Genomic DNA, 16,340 nt, shown 5'->3' on the forward strand with positions numbered 1-16,340 from the left:
CCAACATGCACAGGATTGCAGCCTAAATGGAGAATCTCTTTCTCACTATTATCATCATATGCTTATTTCTATTATATATAAGGCTCATTTTTATTTTTTAGTTCTTTTTCTATTCAAATAAAATATTTTTAAAAGGAATCTATTATCTTTATTTGTATTATGTATGAAACTTAAGTCTTATTCTTTTCAAATAAAATAAAAGGAAAGGAAAATCTCTCACTATTATTGTGATATGTTTATTTCTATTATGTATGAAGATCGTTATTTTTAAACTTGTTTTGTTTCCAAGAAAATAAATGTTTTTTAAAAAAGAAATTCTCTCACGATTGTTGTCATATGTTTATTTCTACTATGCCTATTTTTTTAATGAAAAAATCTTTTAGATACCTTTGTTCTCACATGCCTCATTTTAAAAAGACTTTACAGTAAAAAAAGGATCCCAAGCCACAAAGGAAGACCATCGCATTCTACGAGCCGCAGAAGCCACCCAGAAAAAGAGCCCCGCTAAATGACCTGCGCTGCAGCTGTTGCTGGCGCCTATTAGTGGGCCTTGGAGGAGATGTAGGCCCGACAGGTCACCGATAGGAGAACGTCCACTCTGATTGGTGTTTGTTTGCCAGATCCGGCGGTGGTTGGCTAGTTCGGCCGCCACTCCCCCTCCACGCCTCCTTTCGCGCTCGGAGGCGAGCGGTGCGCTGCGAGCGGCGGAGGCGGCGCCTAAGCGGAGGTCGGAGAGCGGAGGCGGGGAAGCAGCATGGCAGCAGCTCTCGTGCTCAGAGCCTCCCTCAGGCTGCTGCCCAGGCGGAGGAAGGTGTGCGCAGGCGGCGCTGCGACGGGTAAGGCTGTCGAGCGGGTCTCGCCGTGCGCGGTTGCTCGAACTGGCTTGCACAGCCTGTGCATGGCCCTGAAGAGGCCGGGCCTCCTCATGAAACCAAGGGGGACAGCATTGCTGCTGGTCCCACTTCCTCCTCTCTGTCACCTCACGAGAATTTTGTGGATCAGAGTCGGGAAGGGGTTGGGACGCATTTGGGGGGCTGGCACGTGGCAGCGCTGGCTGAGGGAGTTGGCGGTTACAAAAAAAAACCACCACCCGGTTTTGTTTGAGTTATTAATTGGGGGTGGGCGTGTTCTTCCCATGCTTTAGCAATGTTGCGATTCCTCACCTGGAGTATGTACTGGCATACTTCAAGGTGTTGTCGATCAATAGTCTCGTAGAAGGAAAGGATTATGACTTGTGTTTGGTGCCCTTTACAAGGGTTGTACATGCTGTTAAAACCCACACACGTTGTAAAATTATATTGGGCTAATATCAGAATTTTATGTCGGTTTAGTGCAATAAATATTTTCACATGTTTACTTAAAACAACACATGTGGTGTTAAAACAGGCCACAAAAGTTTATATGACGCTGGTGACCTAAAGCATCAAGTTAACAGGACCTACGATCTGTGCTCATATTTATTTTCCCCAGAACACTGATGGTTTTTCTAGCTTGAAACTTGGCTTTGCAGTTTTATTCATGGCGGTGATCCTGAACTTTTTAATACATGTAATAAACTTTACAGGTGCGATTGGCCTGTTAAGTGTGTTCTGTATCAGTATGTTTAAAGTATAGTTTAATAGATTAAATGAACAGAAATTAGTTCTACCTGCTCATCTTTTGGAGGCTGGCGGGCGGGGGGGGGGGGCGGGAGCAGCAATGACAAATAGGTTTGCTTTATTGAACTTCACTAGCATGTAGCCAAATTTTGTTTTACAAAAAGATTATGGAAACGATTATAAAACAGGAGCATAGTCGCACCTTTTTTTTAAAAAAAAACCCTGATAATATGGATTTTGTTCAAGTCACCTGTAGGTTAAATATTAATAATCTATGATTGAATGTTAATGGTATGCATTTCTACAGTGGATTAGTGCATACACAGAACTTACCAAACAAAACGGGAAAATATATACATACCAATAATCATGTATAGACAGGTTAGTGGACTGTAGACATTGTCTTCTGAAATAATAATTTAGGTTATTATTTGGTGTCATTAATAACATGGACCAGACAGTTGCCTCAATCGAACATATGTAAAATCCTTTGGACTGTCAGCTTGTGTGCTCCAATTCAAATTCACTACAAATTCACTATAAATATATCTACTGGCCTTAGGCTGAGAACTTGACTGGCTGTCTTAATATGGAATAATAATACTGGCTTACTTTGCAGGCTTGTTGTAACATATGCAAATTCTAAGTATTACTGTAAAATTTTATCAGTAGTTGTCAATATTTTTACTAATGTGTTCATCTCACTCCCCTTTTTATTGACTCTGAATTGGAAAATTTTCTTAAATTCCTTGTTAACAATGAATACATGTGAACACATGAAGCTGCCTTATACTGAATCGGGCTATCTGTTAGTACTGTCTGCTCTGACTGGCAGCAGCTCTCCAAGATCTGAGATCAAGTTTGTTCACATCATCTACTATCGTCCCTTTCGGCTGGAGATGTCAGAGATTGAACCTGGAACCTTTTGCATACCAAACAGGTCCCCTCGCCAACAATGCCCACTGGTCCCTGGAACAAATGAAACTTTTTCAACCCATTGTGGAACCTGTTTGGGAATTCTTAGTAATTGTTATACTAAATTCAAGAAATTCAACTGACCTATGCTGCAACTATTCTAAATGATCTTTATGAGTGTGTTGTGCTACAAACTCTTTCATTAGATTATGGGGAAAGTATACTTTGTTTACCTACGTAAGGCGGTGCTTAGCACTAATATTATATATGAGAGGGAAAATGCAGTTTTTATAGGTTGTTTAGTACATAGGAAATCCTTTCATCATAAAACTTTGATTAAGATGAAATTATTATTGAGTTCCTTGCAGCTTCAGACGTGGGACAAATAGTAGTCCTGGTTCCAATGTTTTCTGGGTTGTAACATCCCCTCTGGTCAGGTATGTTTGGAGATTCTTTCCTTCAGTCTTACAGCAAAGGAAGAACCTCTTCAGCTAGAGGAAGGCTTCATGTTTAGCTGAGCAGAGGGGTAAGATTCAACCCATTGTCTGTAGTATTCAGTGTACTGGTGAGTTTGTAGGACACCTCATAATCAAGTAACAAGATTTAGTTCTGTGAACTCTTGAACTTGGGCTTGTTCAGACCAGATTCAGTAGTATTGAATAAGTAAGTGACAAATAAATGTTATAATAAGAATGTATGTTATTGCTGTAGGGAGGAAATCATAATGTTTTATAGAGGCCTGGTGAAGCAGCTTTGAAATTTTGGGATGTTGCAATGTATTTTATATTTGAATCTCTTTATTCTACATAACAGCAATGAAAACATCCACTTGAAGGTTCTGCTAATGTAATTGAACTCCACAGGTGGCCTCTTAGAATCAGTAAGCCTAAAATAATATTACCAGGTTTCAGCTACAGAGTGATCCTTTTGCTCTACTTCTAAGGTGCCTGGATAGTTCAATATATTCCAGAGAGTATGCATGAATAGATAACAGCTAGGATTAATCTTGCAAAAAATTGGAGGGGACGAGGGAGCACTCCTCACAAATCTGTTGTATTTGCATTCTTAATTCAGTAGTCTGCATAATGGTAATTAATAAAAGATTTGGGTGTGACACACATTTAAGGCATATTTTTCGTGACTGATATCTTGTACTAGTGTTTTAGTACTGGTTTGATTCTTATGAATATACTTTTACATATTTAAAAAAATACATTTATAGCTCACTTTTCTCCATCAGGAGCTTTCCACTTTAGAGGTTCTCAGAATGGCTCACATATAAAGTCTTAAACCAAGTGCAACAATATAATCATACAAAATTAATTATAAAATGAATAAAATCATAGGCTTTTTTATAATGATATTTGCCTCAGACAGTAATATTTTGTTCCTTTGATCTAACCGTTTTTATCTCACCCTTTCTCTCAGGGTAACATGCATGGCTCTCCTCTTCTCCATTTTGTCCTCACAAAAGTCCTGTGAGGTAAGCCAAGAACGAATGACAGGCCCAAGGTCACCCAGTGAGTTGCATGGCTAACAGTGCAATCCTAAACAGAGTTAGACTGGCGTAACTCTTCTTAGGATTGCACTGGAATAACGCTGCTTAGAATTGCACTATAGATAGGGCTGAACCCAGGTACCTGAAGTGTTAGTCCTGTGCTAACAGTAAAATCGTAAGTACAATTACACCAACTCCAGTCAGTGTATTTAGAAGGGTGTAACTCTGTTTGGAGTTGCATGGTTTCAGCAAACATTAGAAACTGCCTGAACAGAAAACAATTCAATTTTGTGTATGTGTTGATTTGTTTTATTTTCCTTTTGGAGCAAAAGTAAACAAGAATGATTTTTTCTTTCTTCTTGCATTGAGTATTCATAACCCCCTATCTCTCAGACTCAGGGCAGATTACAGGATATAAAACAATGTAATCAGATAGCATAAGACACACAGTGAACAATGTGACAGCACAGAGAGAACTGAACAGATGTATAGATACTGTCATTTTTGACAGCCCTCACAGAAAAGCTGTGTTAATATCTTCCCATTCACACTGTTGGTACATGCATAGAACTGTGGAGAGGGGCACAATCTTTTTATAAGATGAATTTCCTGGAAGTGGTAGAGATGGGAAGGTAGAGGGATTGTTTATTTCTTGGAGATTTCTCCAGGAAATGGTTCAAGGTGATTTGTTGACACAAATCATATTTGCTCTTTTAAGCTACCAGTTTTGTTTTTTATGCCTTTTAAAATGATGTGATCTGATCTGAGCCTGCTTGCGGGGAGAACAGACAACAAATTCCATAAATAAATAAATAAATAAATAAATAAATAAATAAATAAATAAATAAATAAATAAATAAATAAATAAATAAATAAGGGAAACAAAAAGCTACACTCACACGCAATGAATTTTTTTCTGTTTTTAGAAAACATACACAATTATAATGTACATCAAAATATAACTGAATCCAATTACTATTTGTAAGATACCATAAACAGAAAAAATACATGAGAGAGAGTAAACATCATAAAATACAGATCCACATAGCAAAGCGTATGAAAAAAATACATGAGACCTGGTAAACATCATAAAGAACAACCATACGTCATAAAGCATATTATGGCTGCTAGCAACCAGCACTTAATCAACTGTCAATGTTAAAATCTTAAATTCAGCATGAAAAAGAACATTACATACAATAGCTGGTGAACCAGCAAAAACCAAAGCATAAAAAATTAACATAATAAAACAATCAGTAAACAGGCAGCAAAATAAAACTACTACAGGTAAAATACAGGATAGCAATAACAACAACATAACAACATTCGATTTATATACCGCCCTTCAGGACAACTTAATGCCCACTCAGAGCGGTTTACAAAGTATGTCATTATTATCCCCACAACAACAAACACCCTGTGAGGTGGGTGGGGCTGAGAGAGCTCCAGAGAACCATGACTCGCCCAAGGTCACCCAGCTGGCTTCAAGTGGAGGAGTGGGGAATCAAACCCGGCTCTCTAGGTTAGAGTCCTGCCGCTCTTAACCACTACACCAAATTTACAAATTGTAAAGTGGCCAGGAAAGAAAATCAACTAAAACCCTAAGAAGCAACAAGGTAGATATCAGGAAAATGTCCTGGTCAATGTGCATTCTACTGACGGGTGCCACTTCTGAAAAAGCTCTGTCTCTGGTTGCCTCCCACCCACTTTACCCTACACTGACATCAAGACTTGAGATGAAGATCTTAAGTGACAGATAGGTTTGTATGGAAAAAAGCTTTCCATCAGATACCCTTTGAAGGTAAGAAATAGCAATCTAAATTGTGTCTAAAAACAAATGGGCAGCCAGTATAGATCTTTCAGTTCTCTCTAATCAACCATAACCAACTGTCTCTCTAACTAAACATCAACCATAATCAGCCATCAAATGTACTTCTTGGAGCTTCCCATGAATCTTGAAATGCATCCCTGTATGAAGCTTGATAGCAAGGTTTACCATGTTGGACAAAATATGACAGACACAAAACACAGGTTGGAATGTGTGGCCGGATGGGATGAAGTGGACTAGCTATAATAAAAAGTATCCAGAAGGCAGGTTTTTCCATTCTTTTTTGGGGAATTGGTTCTGGCCTTATACTGATCTGCACATACATTTATTTTGCTTTTAGACTTCGCTCATTCATCTCCCCCTTCCCCAGTTTTTTCCAGGTCTTTTGAGACCACTTTTACCATAATCTTTTTTTTTGGAAGCCAATTTTGAGTTGATTTTTTAATTTTGTGTGTAATGTTTCTTTCGGTTTTGTTTGTCCTGCCTACTCCCACCCACCTCCAACCACTTTTCAATGATTAGACATTTGTCATTGTCAAACCATTCCCTGCCCTTTCTCCCCCCTCCTGGTTTTCTTTTCCATTTTTTTTTAAATCATAGTGATATATACACCTACTGTTGTAATAATTGATGCAGAAGTTTCTCTGAATTCCTAGTTTTCATTAAAAAAGAATAAGTCTAATCCCTTCTATTGTGGAGTCAGGCCTTTCCCCTTATATGTCCACAAGTGAAAGAGCTAAAGACTTACTTTTCTAAAAATGGAACTTGGTAATTCAGAGAACCTGCTGCACCTATTATTACAATGGGAAGTCAATATATTGACCTGAAGTTGATGATTATATTAATATAGCAATATAAGCATGGGTAAAAAAGGGTGTGTGTGTGTGCTGAGACATCACTGATGACAAAGTGCCCTCACTTGAAAATCTGGATTATGTAAGGGATGTGAGGAAGAAAATAAACCAACTCCACAATTGTACAAATGCAAAGGGAGGACAGAAATGGGGAAGAACCATAGCCAAACTGATTTTTAATGCTTGTGCTTCGAATCCTAAGAGAATTAGGGGTAAGTCAAGTGTGTGGAAAAGCCCAGCATAAATGAGTTTGTCAGTTACTTGAACAATGTTATTGGTCTGTCTATGTATCACTCCTATGCATCACTGTAGTGCTTCAAGGGAAGCTGATTCTGGTCCTTTACATTATGAGATCATGATTAAGGACTGAATCTGGTACCATATTAGACACTTTTAGTACTACTCTGTATGCCAGTGCTCTCTAGGGATGCAGCTAGAATATCAGGCTGGGCTGGGGGGCTGGGGTCCCATCATGTATCTTTCATTTGTTTCTGTGGCTTTGGGGTTAGAAATTTGTTCCAAGAAATGGGAAGGGTACACCCTGGTTCTGCTTTTCCTTGCCCCCTCCTGTCTCTAAAACCACTGTTGCAGGCAGGACAAATCAGAAATAGTTTTCCACTTGTAGAGGCTACATCAACATCTTCCTGCGTTGAGATTGGAATCCCCATACCTTGTTTTTCCCTGCAGTGCTCTTTCCTACGGAACTGTCAATATCTCTTGGTCAGACCATTGAAGCTTCTTGCTGTGGTTTCTGCTCTTCCTTGTGCATGTGGCCCAGGCACAAATCTTGCTCCACTCATCAATGCAAGCTACCTCTCAGGCAAAAATCACAGGGGTGAGGCTGCCACGGTCCAGAGGCACATTCCCAAATGGAAGCTCAACCCAGAGAAAGCCCAACAGAACCAAACTGAAGCAAAAGTATGGAATCCCCCCAGAACCAAAGTGAAGCAAGGGGACCAACATCAAACCAGAGAATCATATCAAAGCAGAGAATTCCATCCAAACCAAACTTGAGCAAGGGTCACTGTTGCATCTTAGCCCAGTTGAACCAGTGCCACTCACAGAAGCCAGGCAGACAAGGAGAGCTCATGTACTCACTTCCCCTCCTTCCTCCCCACCTCCCCTCTTGGAAAAACATGGGAGATGGCAAACAGCCAACCCAGATGTTAAATCTGCGATTCCCAGATTAACCCAGATTTATCTGGGGGTTTTGACTGGGGTCCCAAATCAGATCCGAGATTCTCTAATGTGATCTGGGAAAGCCAAATTTAGCTAGATTGGCTAAAATCCAGCTTTTTCCCCAATCCTGGACCTGGATCACACACCCCTAAACAGCTATTCTTCCTTCCGTGTTGTTCTCTCTCAGCAGGTATGGTTGCTTGCAGGTTATCTGTGGCTGTACTGCCAGGGGATTTGAACCCACGCATGTGGAAAGCTCTGGAGTGCATGGTCTTCTGCGCAGGAGTTGAACAGGATCCATAATATACTCACACAGAATAGCACATGCACCAATGAGTAGTAGCATGCACATCATAAATGAAAAAAATCCCAATCCCCTCCCCCTTGTAAAAAGTAAATTCAAGAGAAGGCGTTAGCGATTCAAGAGAAGGACCATGAGAAAGCATCTACCTATACTGGTAAGATTTTGTGTGAGGGCATTTTCTGAGGAGGGGTGGGGGAATAATAGACAACGAAATAGGTAATGTTCCCAAGTTTGACAAGGGACAGGGAATACATCTGACATCAGAAGCAAATCTTTTGATTTGATGGGTGTGTGTCATGGGAGTTCCATTGATGTGAGAAATCTTCAAAATAAGGGAAGAAAGGGGTGGGGCAGAGAAGTGATAGAGGTGGCCTCAGTTACCGTATTAGCATGTGTAAGAGGAGAAACTTAGTTTGGACGATGTTCCTAGGATCTCTTGGTAGGAGGATGTGCCAAGGATCTGGGAGGGAAATGTCTTTGTCCTTGAAGTATCATCAATGAAGGCACAATCTTGGGATGGGAGTGAATCTAATTTGCCCATTTGAGGACACCCTTTTCATCTACCTGGATGCTTACTGTTAAGGCCAAATGTCATTGACTGCAAATTTGGATCTGTTCTGCTATTAGGTCAGATTCTGGTATCTGTTGTGTCATTGGGGAATTTGGTAGTGTTTGCTGATTGGAGAAATATTAAGATCCAGTCTTCAATTGGCTGACACAGTCCCAAAGCATTCTCATATGGATAGACCTAGTGCAGTTTTCTGTGGAACCAAAGCACCATGCATGAGAACAGAAATACTTTCAAGAGACAATTCTCTGGATGGGTAGTTTCCCACACTGCACTTTTTTGTGAAGTTGTATGGACACTTTTGTAAGTCCCCATCCACTTGCCCAGGCTGTGGATGCTGATTGAAAATGGAAGTGGGGTCTGTATAGCAAGCTGTCTGTTCCTCCCTAGATGGATCTTCCCATTCTGTTGCAATTCACTTTTTCCCAGCTGGATCTCCCATAACAAGTGCCAACATGAGGGACCTCCTCGGAGACTCTGTTTTGCATCACCACCAGGCAGCTCTTTATATACACAATTCAAGCCTCAAGTTTGTGAAAGTTTAACATATAAAAGCACACACAGCTAGGCTGGCTCACATTCATCCCTCCTCTCAGTTTGCCAATCTCCCCACGTTATTGAAATTCAAGTTATATGCTGCTCTGCTGTTGAGAGCTCACTGTTCTGCTTCTGTTGACTTGGTGAATTGCCATGTGAAATTATAGTACTTTATAAATGGCAAATTATATAAATTTATCCGCTTCTGAACCTACAGGGTTTCAAGTGAACCACTGTTACCTGTACTGGATACACGTACAGATAACACAATGTCTCAGCCTGTGTATGTATATTAGTTTGTAAGGATTTTTTTTTTACTATGGCTCATTCAACATTTTTTTGCAAAGAACCTAGCAAAGCTATTTAAAACCGGGTGTCATTATTTAAATAACCTACTCTTACTCAGTGGATCATTTACTCTTTTGACAATATCTTGTTTGTATCTGTGCTCTGTGATGTAATGTAAAACTCTTTAAGTCCCAGAAAACTCGGCCTTCTGACCTCTTTGCAATAACTCTACAATCCTCTCCAAGCGTGTTTTGATGTTTGTAGCATATGTATCTTTCTGCCTAGGCTTGCCAACTTCACCTTAGGAAATTCCTGGAGATTTGAGGGTGGAGTTCGGTGAAGGGTGGTAGCTTAGTGGGAATGTGATACCATGGAGTACACTCTCCAAAGCTGCCATTTCCTTCAGGGGAACTGATCTCTGTAGCATGGAGATCAGTTGTAATTCTAGAAGAACTTCAGATGCTACTTGGAGGTTGCCAGCCATACTTCTGACTGAATGTCGCACTTCATGCATCTGATCATTACAACTGTTCCATGAGTGTTTGAAATGTCACAAAATCATGTTATTTTGCAATTTAATATTTTGCAAGAACTTCTACAAAGTTCTTATTTGGCTACTGTTGTAGCAGGAAAATAGTGCAAGAACAGCACAGCCCATGTGAATTGTCAGTACGGAGATACAGTCAAATTGATCACATGGCCTGGTAGAAGGTGCTGGTTTGTTGATCATGGCACCATTAATATTACTGTGAGACTAATGGATACTTCTGTGGGGTTAATGGCAAAGAAGAAACTTATTACAATGAGGTGGTTTCCAATTAAGTGCTTCTGAGCCAAGATGGATGCCTTGCCTATAGTTTCTGATTGCTTCCAGAAACTGCCGTATAAATAGTATTTTTCATTCAATGTACACTGAGTTTTGGTAGTTGGTAAATTACAATTTGATCTCTAATCATATGCCCAGGATGATTGTACTGCCTTTTTTAAAGAAGGAAATGTTTCTTACTGCTAACAGCAAAACAACAGATGGCAGTTTCAGGCCCTAAGTTAGGATTATGTTTATAAAAGGCAAGTATTGTACATTGCCATGTTCCAATTCATACTATTGCCTAATGTTTGTTTGTCAGTGTATGCAGGGTTGCTACTGTCTAAATCGGGTCCCAGTGTGATGCCTGTGGGCTCCATGGCGCCTGCTTACACCTTTCCTTGTGCCCACCAAGTGCTTTTAGAAAGAGGGCGGTATCAGCTAGGACTTTTGCTCAGCAGAGCTTCTGATTGGCCATTGGAGATTGATTGGCTGAGCAGATTTATTTTTTTAAAAAAAAATTGCTTTCAGCAGCAGCTGCCTCCATAGCACCTGCCTGACTAAAGGTATGTGTTGCACCCACCGCCTTGGGTCCGAATTCCAAAGGTGCCTGCAGGCCCAAAAAGGTTGGGGATCCTAGTTTAAATTATACTATAAGATACAATCCTGAGAGAGTTGAGTGTCACTTGAATTTCAGTGGCGATTGAGGACAGAGTCCTCTGAATTATATTCCTAGCGCAAGTCCATATCAATAGTATCATGTTATAGTTTTCATATGTAGTTGACACTCTTGTCAAGTGTCTGTCATTATTCTAATTTATATGAATGTTCTATTAATGCCAGAGAATAGCTTTTATACTGCTGTGTAGAGGGATTAAATAACTTTAGTGTGAAAGTTTCCATTATGCTTTTTAAAATGAATTCTTAGTCCATAAAGGAAAATTTTCCATATGACAGTAGTTTGCATTCATTTTGGATTCTGGGGAACAGCTGTCTGTATACTGAGTTATAGCTGATGCTAACTGGCTGAATTGGTAGACAGGAAAAGGAAAGAGGATAAGTATGCATGGAATTTGAACAATGTTTCTTGACAATGCAAGAGCTCAGTCTCCTTGCTTTGTAACAAGAAAAATGAACGATTATGTGTAATAGTAGGATGGCATATCCGAAACAAATAAAAGAACTTTTATAACTAAAGTAAAAAAAATGGAAGAACTTGCATTATGTTTGGTGACTAGGACTAGGCAGAATGATATATAATAAAGTTTACAGTAACTGTTATTTCTGTAAAATCATGTTTTTATATGAAAGTGTATTTTGTCATAAAACCAGCTGGGTTTTTGTACTCTGGTCTGTGAAATTTGAAGTATTTTACCATGAAGTAATTTATTTCATGCTGTGTACGATTAAATACTCTAGTTAGTGTGAGACTATTCGTTTTTGGGAAAGAATGTTAAAAACTATGCTTGATGACAATTTGTTATTGTAAGAGTGTGTGGTAAGAGCTGCTTGTCTTAGAAAAGGAGAGAAACTTTCTAGTGCTTTATAAGATGGATACTTCTCTGTTTCAATATGCTCTCCCTTGCCAGTGGATGCTTGGGTAGATAGATAGGAGTTCTGTGCAGTGGTCACTGGATTTCGGTAGCCTAAGTATGCCTGCCTGTGTTAGATTATCATCCTCCCACAATTCCTTGGAAGATCTTAAGCTTGTGTAATGTACAAACAAGAAAAAATAAGTTAACTTACTGAATGCAATTGATAATTGTCTCCATCTTCTCTGGGATTGTCTAAACTTTCAAGGGCTTAAATTTTTGATTAACTTTTAACTTTTTTTTTTTGCATACTCATTATGTTGAGATCACTGTGTATGGATGGTGTATCCACTCAGGGGGCATCCAGGTTACTCTTGGGTATAGCGATGGTAAAATGAATGGCGAAAATCTGTCTCAAGCTTGAGTTTACAAGTGAGCAGCAGACTTGCAGGGCAACCTTGAGCATATTTTTATACTATATACTAATAGCCAAGTGGCCCTGATCTGAGGATGCTTAAATTCAAACATAGGAGCCATGAATGCACAAGACGGATCTTCCTGCACACCTGAAAAATGCCCCAGATTTGCAGAAAAATCTGAAATCTAAAATAAATAAATAAATAAATAAATTGGGTGGTTAACCCCTGCCCCTCAAGCCTGTAGCTTTAACCAGATGCCTTCGATCACTGTCACTAGGCAACTATGACAGTTTAGCCAGAATTCCAGGCTTGGTTTCTGTCAGTAAAAGGCCAGGGAAGAGGCAAGGGCCCTTTCTAGGGTTGTTTTGGCCTTTGAGGGAGGACTCACTGGGGCCAAGCCCAGAAGCAGCTACCAGGTGACTTGATACCTCATGACTTGCATGACTCACCCAGGCCAGGCTGCTTGCTACTGTACAACAGCAGCAACTACCACATAAGCTAGTGTAATGTAGTGGTTAGTGTTTCAGGATAGGATGTGGGAGACCCAGGTTTGAATCACCACTCTGCTGTGAAAGCTCACTAGATGACTTTGAGCCAGTTACACACTCTCAGTTTATCCTACCTCTCAAGGTTGTTAAGATAAAATGGATGTAAGCTGCTTTGGGGTCCCTATATTGGAGAAATGCATATATAAATGAAAAAATTAAGAAATATAGCTGAAGGGGGGCAGATAAAAGGTAAATTGTTCAGTGGGTTCCCCCCTATGCAAGTGGGCCCAGTTAACTGACACCACAACTGTACCAAAAAGGAGAGGGAAGGGTGAAGGCAGGGGGGCAAACAAAGGTGGATTGGTGGAAAGGAGAGAAGGAAGCAGGAAGTGGCTATGGGTGGCAGGGAAGGGAAAGAGGACATGGTAGGGGAGGGGAAAATGAGATGTTCCCTGAAAGTCCTTGTGGTTCCCCACTTGTACCCTTCTAAATCAATTGAAGTCAATAGGCGTAGAAGAATATAACTTGGTAGAGGACTGTACTGTTGGGCAATCCTGAACACTCCTAATAGGAAATAATTCCCACTGAATATGGTGGAATTTAGTTCCTAATAAGAATTCATGGGATTACACTACATACTAGAATTGGTATTTAATACTTTAAAACACATCTGCATATGTTTAACTTTATAGATGCTTTCCTTGCATTTTTTGGAGTGAAGATCATATATTGCGATTTTAGTTTTGGCATGTTACAGGTGTTTATGAGAACCTACAAGATAAAAAGATTGGCAGGAGAGGAATTAAATTTAAGAAGAAATAAACTTTTAAGACTATTCATTAACAGTACATTTCTTAAATCTAGTCAAAGTACATTTCTTAAATCTAATCTAGTCAAAAGTAAATCTTATAAATATTTTTCTATAAAATATTCTTAAATTGAAATTTTTGTATCATCATTAGTGTCTTCTAGGGCAATGGCTTCCAAGACCCCCGTTGGATTCATTGGTTTGGGCAACATGGGCAATCCAATGGCAAAAAACCTTCTCAAACATGGCTATCCTGTTATTGCATATGATGTCTTTCCAGAAGCTTGTAAAGAATTTCAAGATGTGGGTGCACAGGTATAGTAAGCATCTTTGTTTCAGACTTGCTTAATAGATGATTGGGACAGACCTCGGAGTAACCCAAAGGGTTTATTCCGCAGCATGCATAGTGTGGCTCAGAGAAGAAATTCTCTGAGAATTTTTTAAAAAATACAACTGATGGTAAATCAGCACTATTCTTTGAAAATGCACAGAAACTGTAAATAACTGGAACATAAAACCCTGCTGCTGTGTCAGGTAACGGATCGTTTGATTAACAGGCTAGTAGGTAACAGTGAGGGTCTACAGAACTTAAATGAATTAAAAGGTTCTTTCCTGTCCTCTTGAATCAGCTTTTTATGGTTGTTCACACGTTACCATGAAGTCTCATATATCTTGTCTGCATACATTTCTTTGTAAGAAACAGCCAACATATGTTCATTTGGCAAATGAAACGGGGGACCACAACCTGGATAAATGTGGGGTTGGTATCACATGTTCAGTGTACGTACATTGACTGTAATGTAAGCATTACTCAATTACTCAAAGAATTACTCAACATACAAAGAACAATCAAGAGTACATGGTACAGAGATTATACTTGTGTTCCCTCTTGTGAACTTGTGAACAGGGGTTATTTTCCTCTTTTGCTTTTCCAGTGTTATGTCTCTGTAATGTCTGTTGCTCATAGTAGTAGCACTATGTTTCAAGATATCACCCCTTTTTTATGCTCTTGTTTGTTTTTGTTGTTTTTCTACATTGCTTGCTTTGTGCCCTTGTAGGACAATCTCAAGCACTAGGTATGGAAAGGATGACAGAAACTGATGGCTGTCTCTTTTTCATTTTCCTTAAAAGGTGACTGATTCCCCAGCAGATGTGGCAGAAAGAGCTGACAGGATTATTACAATGCTTCCATCTAGTCCTAATGCAGTGGACGTTTATATAGGCAGCAGTGGAATTCTGAAGTAAGAATTTCCTCTATTAACTATCTTGTTCCCTTTTAATACTGAAGCACAGATGTTTTCGTTTTTTAAAAACTACATTTGGTCTGAAATGTCACTTAAATACTTCCTTAAGTTCAGCAAATGCAATTTGCATATGCAAACAGCGCTTTGTTTTACCTGTGGTAATAGAGTGAATCCAACAGTATCTGTAGCAGTGCATGAGTAGGGCCATGTGATGCAAACTTGTGCATGAAGCATTCGTTGCATAATAATGCAGCCTTCTGCTAATTTGACAATTCTGTAGAGCACCAGGCTTTTAATTTATTTGTTATTTTTATCCCAGTTATACAGTAGTGTTTCTTCAAAGCAGCTCACGGTGAAATAGACATAGCAATGCAATTAAAAATAATGAAAGAAAGATTATATTATCACTGATTGATGAGCAGTCACTTTTCCGGGACTCATGATTGTTTAGCTCCAATATAATACATATACTTTCTAATGTTTTTCTATTTATTTATACACTTCTTTTCTAATGAGAGCCACAGTTGATGAAATAGCATATGCCAGTAGCAAAGATCTCATTCACTAAGACTCAAAGAATTTAGGTTACCTCCAAAGCTTTAATTTTATTATGGTTGTGCCTGAGCCACGGTGCCTTTATTGGCAGATGACAGCAGTTTTCTTTCAGTATTTGTCATAGCTGTAAAATCTCAGTATTGTTATTTTTTTTTCTTCAGGAAAGTGAAGAAAGGTTCATTGTTAATAGACTCCAGTACTATTGATCCTGCAATTTCAAAAGAGCTAGCAAAAGAAGCTGAAAAAATGGGAGCTGTTTTTATGGATGCTCCTGTTTCTGGTGGTAAGTCCTTGCTTAAGCTGAAACCACTCTATCCACTGTTCTGGTTTTTTACATTAATGATTTATGGAAGATCATTTTTGTTTTGGTAGGTTGACATGCATTTCGAACAGGTGTGTGCACCTTGAATACTAGAAGTAGTCGTCACATATGTTACTTTTAGGGTTTGTATCCCATTTGCAAATTTCCTTGGGTTGGATCTCTCAGAACTTTTTTGTGAATAGATGGGAGGAATCTTCTTATGTTATTCTGTGGCAGGGTCCTCTGTCCCCCAGGAGCAGCATTTCAGAAGACCTTTTAGGCTGTAGCAGGACAAGAAAGGTACACTCTGCTGATGAGTGAGCACCCATTAGTTCTCTTGGTGACTCTTGTGTCTTTTCCTGTGACTCTGTTCATCTTACTCTCTCTGGAACTACAGGCCTCATGCTGGGGAGGTAGCAAGATGGCTGTGAGGGGGAAAGTAAAGGGTGCACAGGCTTCCCCCTTCTGGAGCCTGTTGTTAGCCAGCCAAGATTGCTGACTTGGAGTTTCTCTTTGGAATGCTCATGGCCTGTCTTGAGAAGGGTTCTTAAGTGGGATATTTGAGCACTCCTTACTTCCATCTCTGCCGTCTTGCTCTCTCCCCAGCATGAAGCAGCAT

General features: G+C 39.5%; 1 protein-coding gene across 2 annotated transcripts in view; it reads left to right on the forward strand.

Moving 5' to 3' along the window:
- The first annotated feature begins 710 nt into the window (after positions 1-710).
- The window catches only part of HIBADH (3-hydroxyisobutyrate dehydrogenase), a 90,945-nt gene continuing 75,315 nt past the window's right edge, over positions 711-16,340 (forward strand). The window contains exons 1-5 of one of the 2 annotated variants that reach the window (XM_054990746.1): positions 756-836; positions 3,942-3,996; positions 13,776-13,936; positions 14,753-14,862; positions 15,582-15,703. In XM_054990746.1, coding sequence (XP_054846721.1) covers positions 13,790-13,936; positions 14,753-14,862; positions 15,582-15,703 — 379 coding nt within the window. In that variant the 5' untranslated portion in view covers positions 756-836; positions 3,942-3,996; positions 13,776-13,789. Of the gene's footprint in view, positions 837-3,941; positions 3,997-13,775; positions 13,937-14,752; positions 14,863-15,581; positions 15,704-16,340 lie in introns of both variants that reach the window. The other variant, XM_054990745.1, reaches the window with a different exon arrangement.

This window comes from Eublepharis macularius, chromosome 11 (assembly GCF_028583425.1).
Source record: "Eublepharis macularius isolate TG4126 chromosome 11, MPM_Emac_v1.0, whole genome shotgun sequence".
Taxonomy (NCBI): Eukaryota; Metazoa; Chordata; class Lepidosauria; order Squamata; family Eublepharidae; genus Eublepharis; species Eublepharis macularius.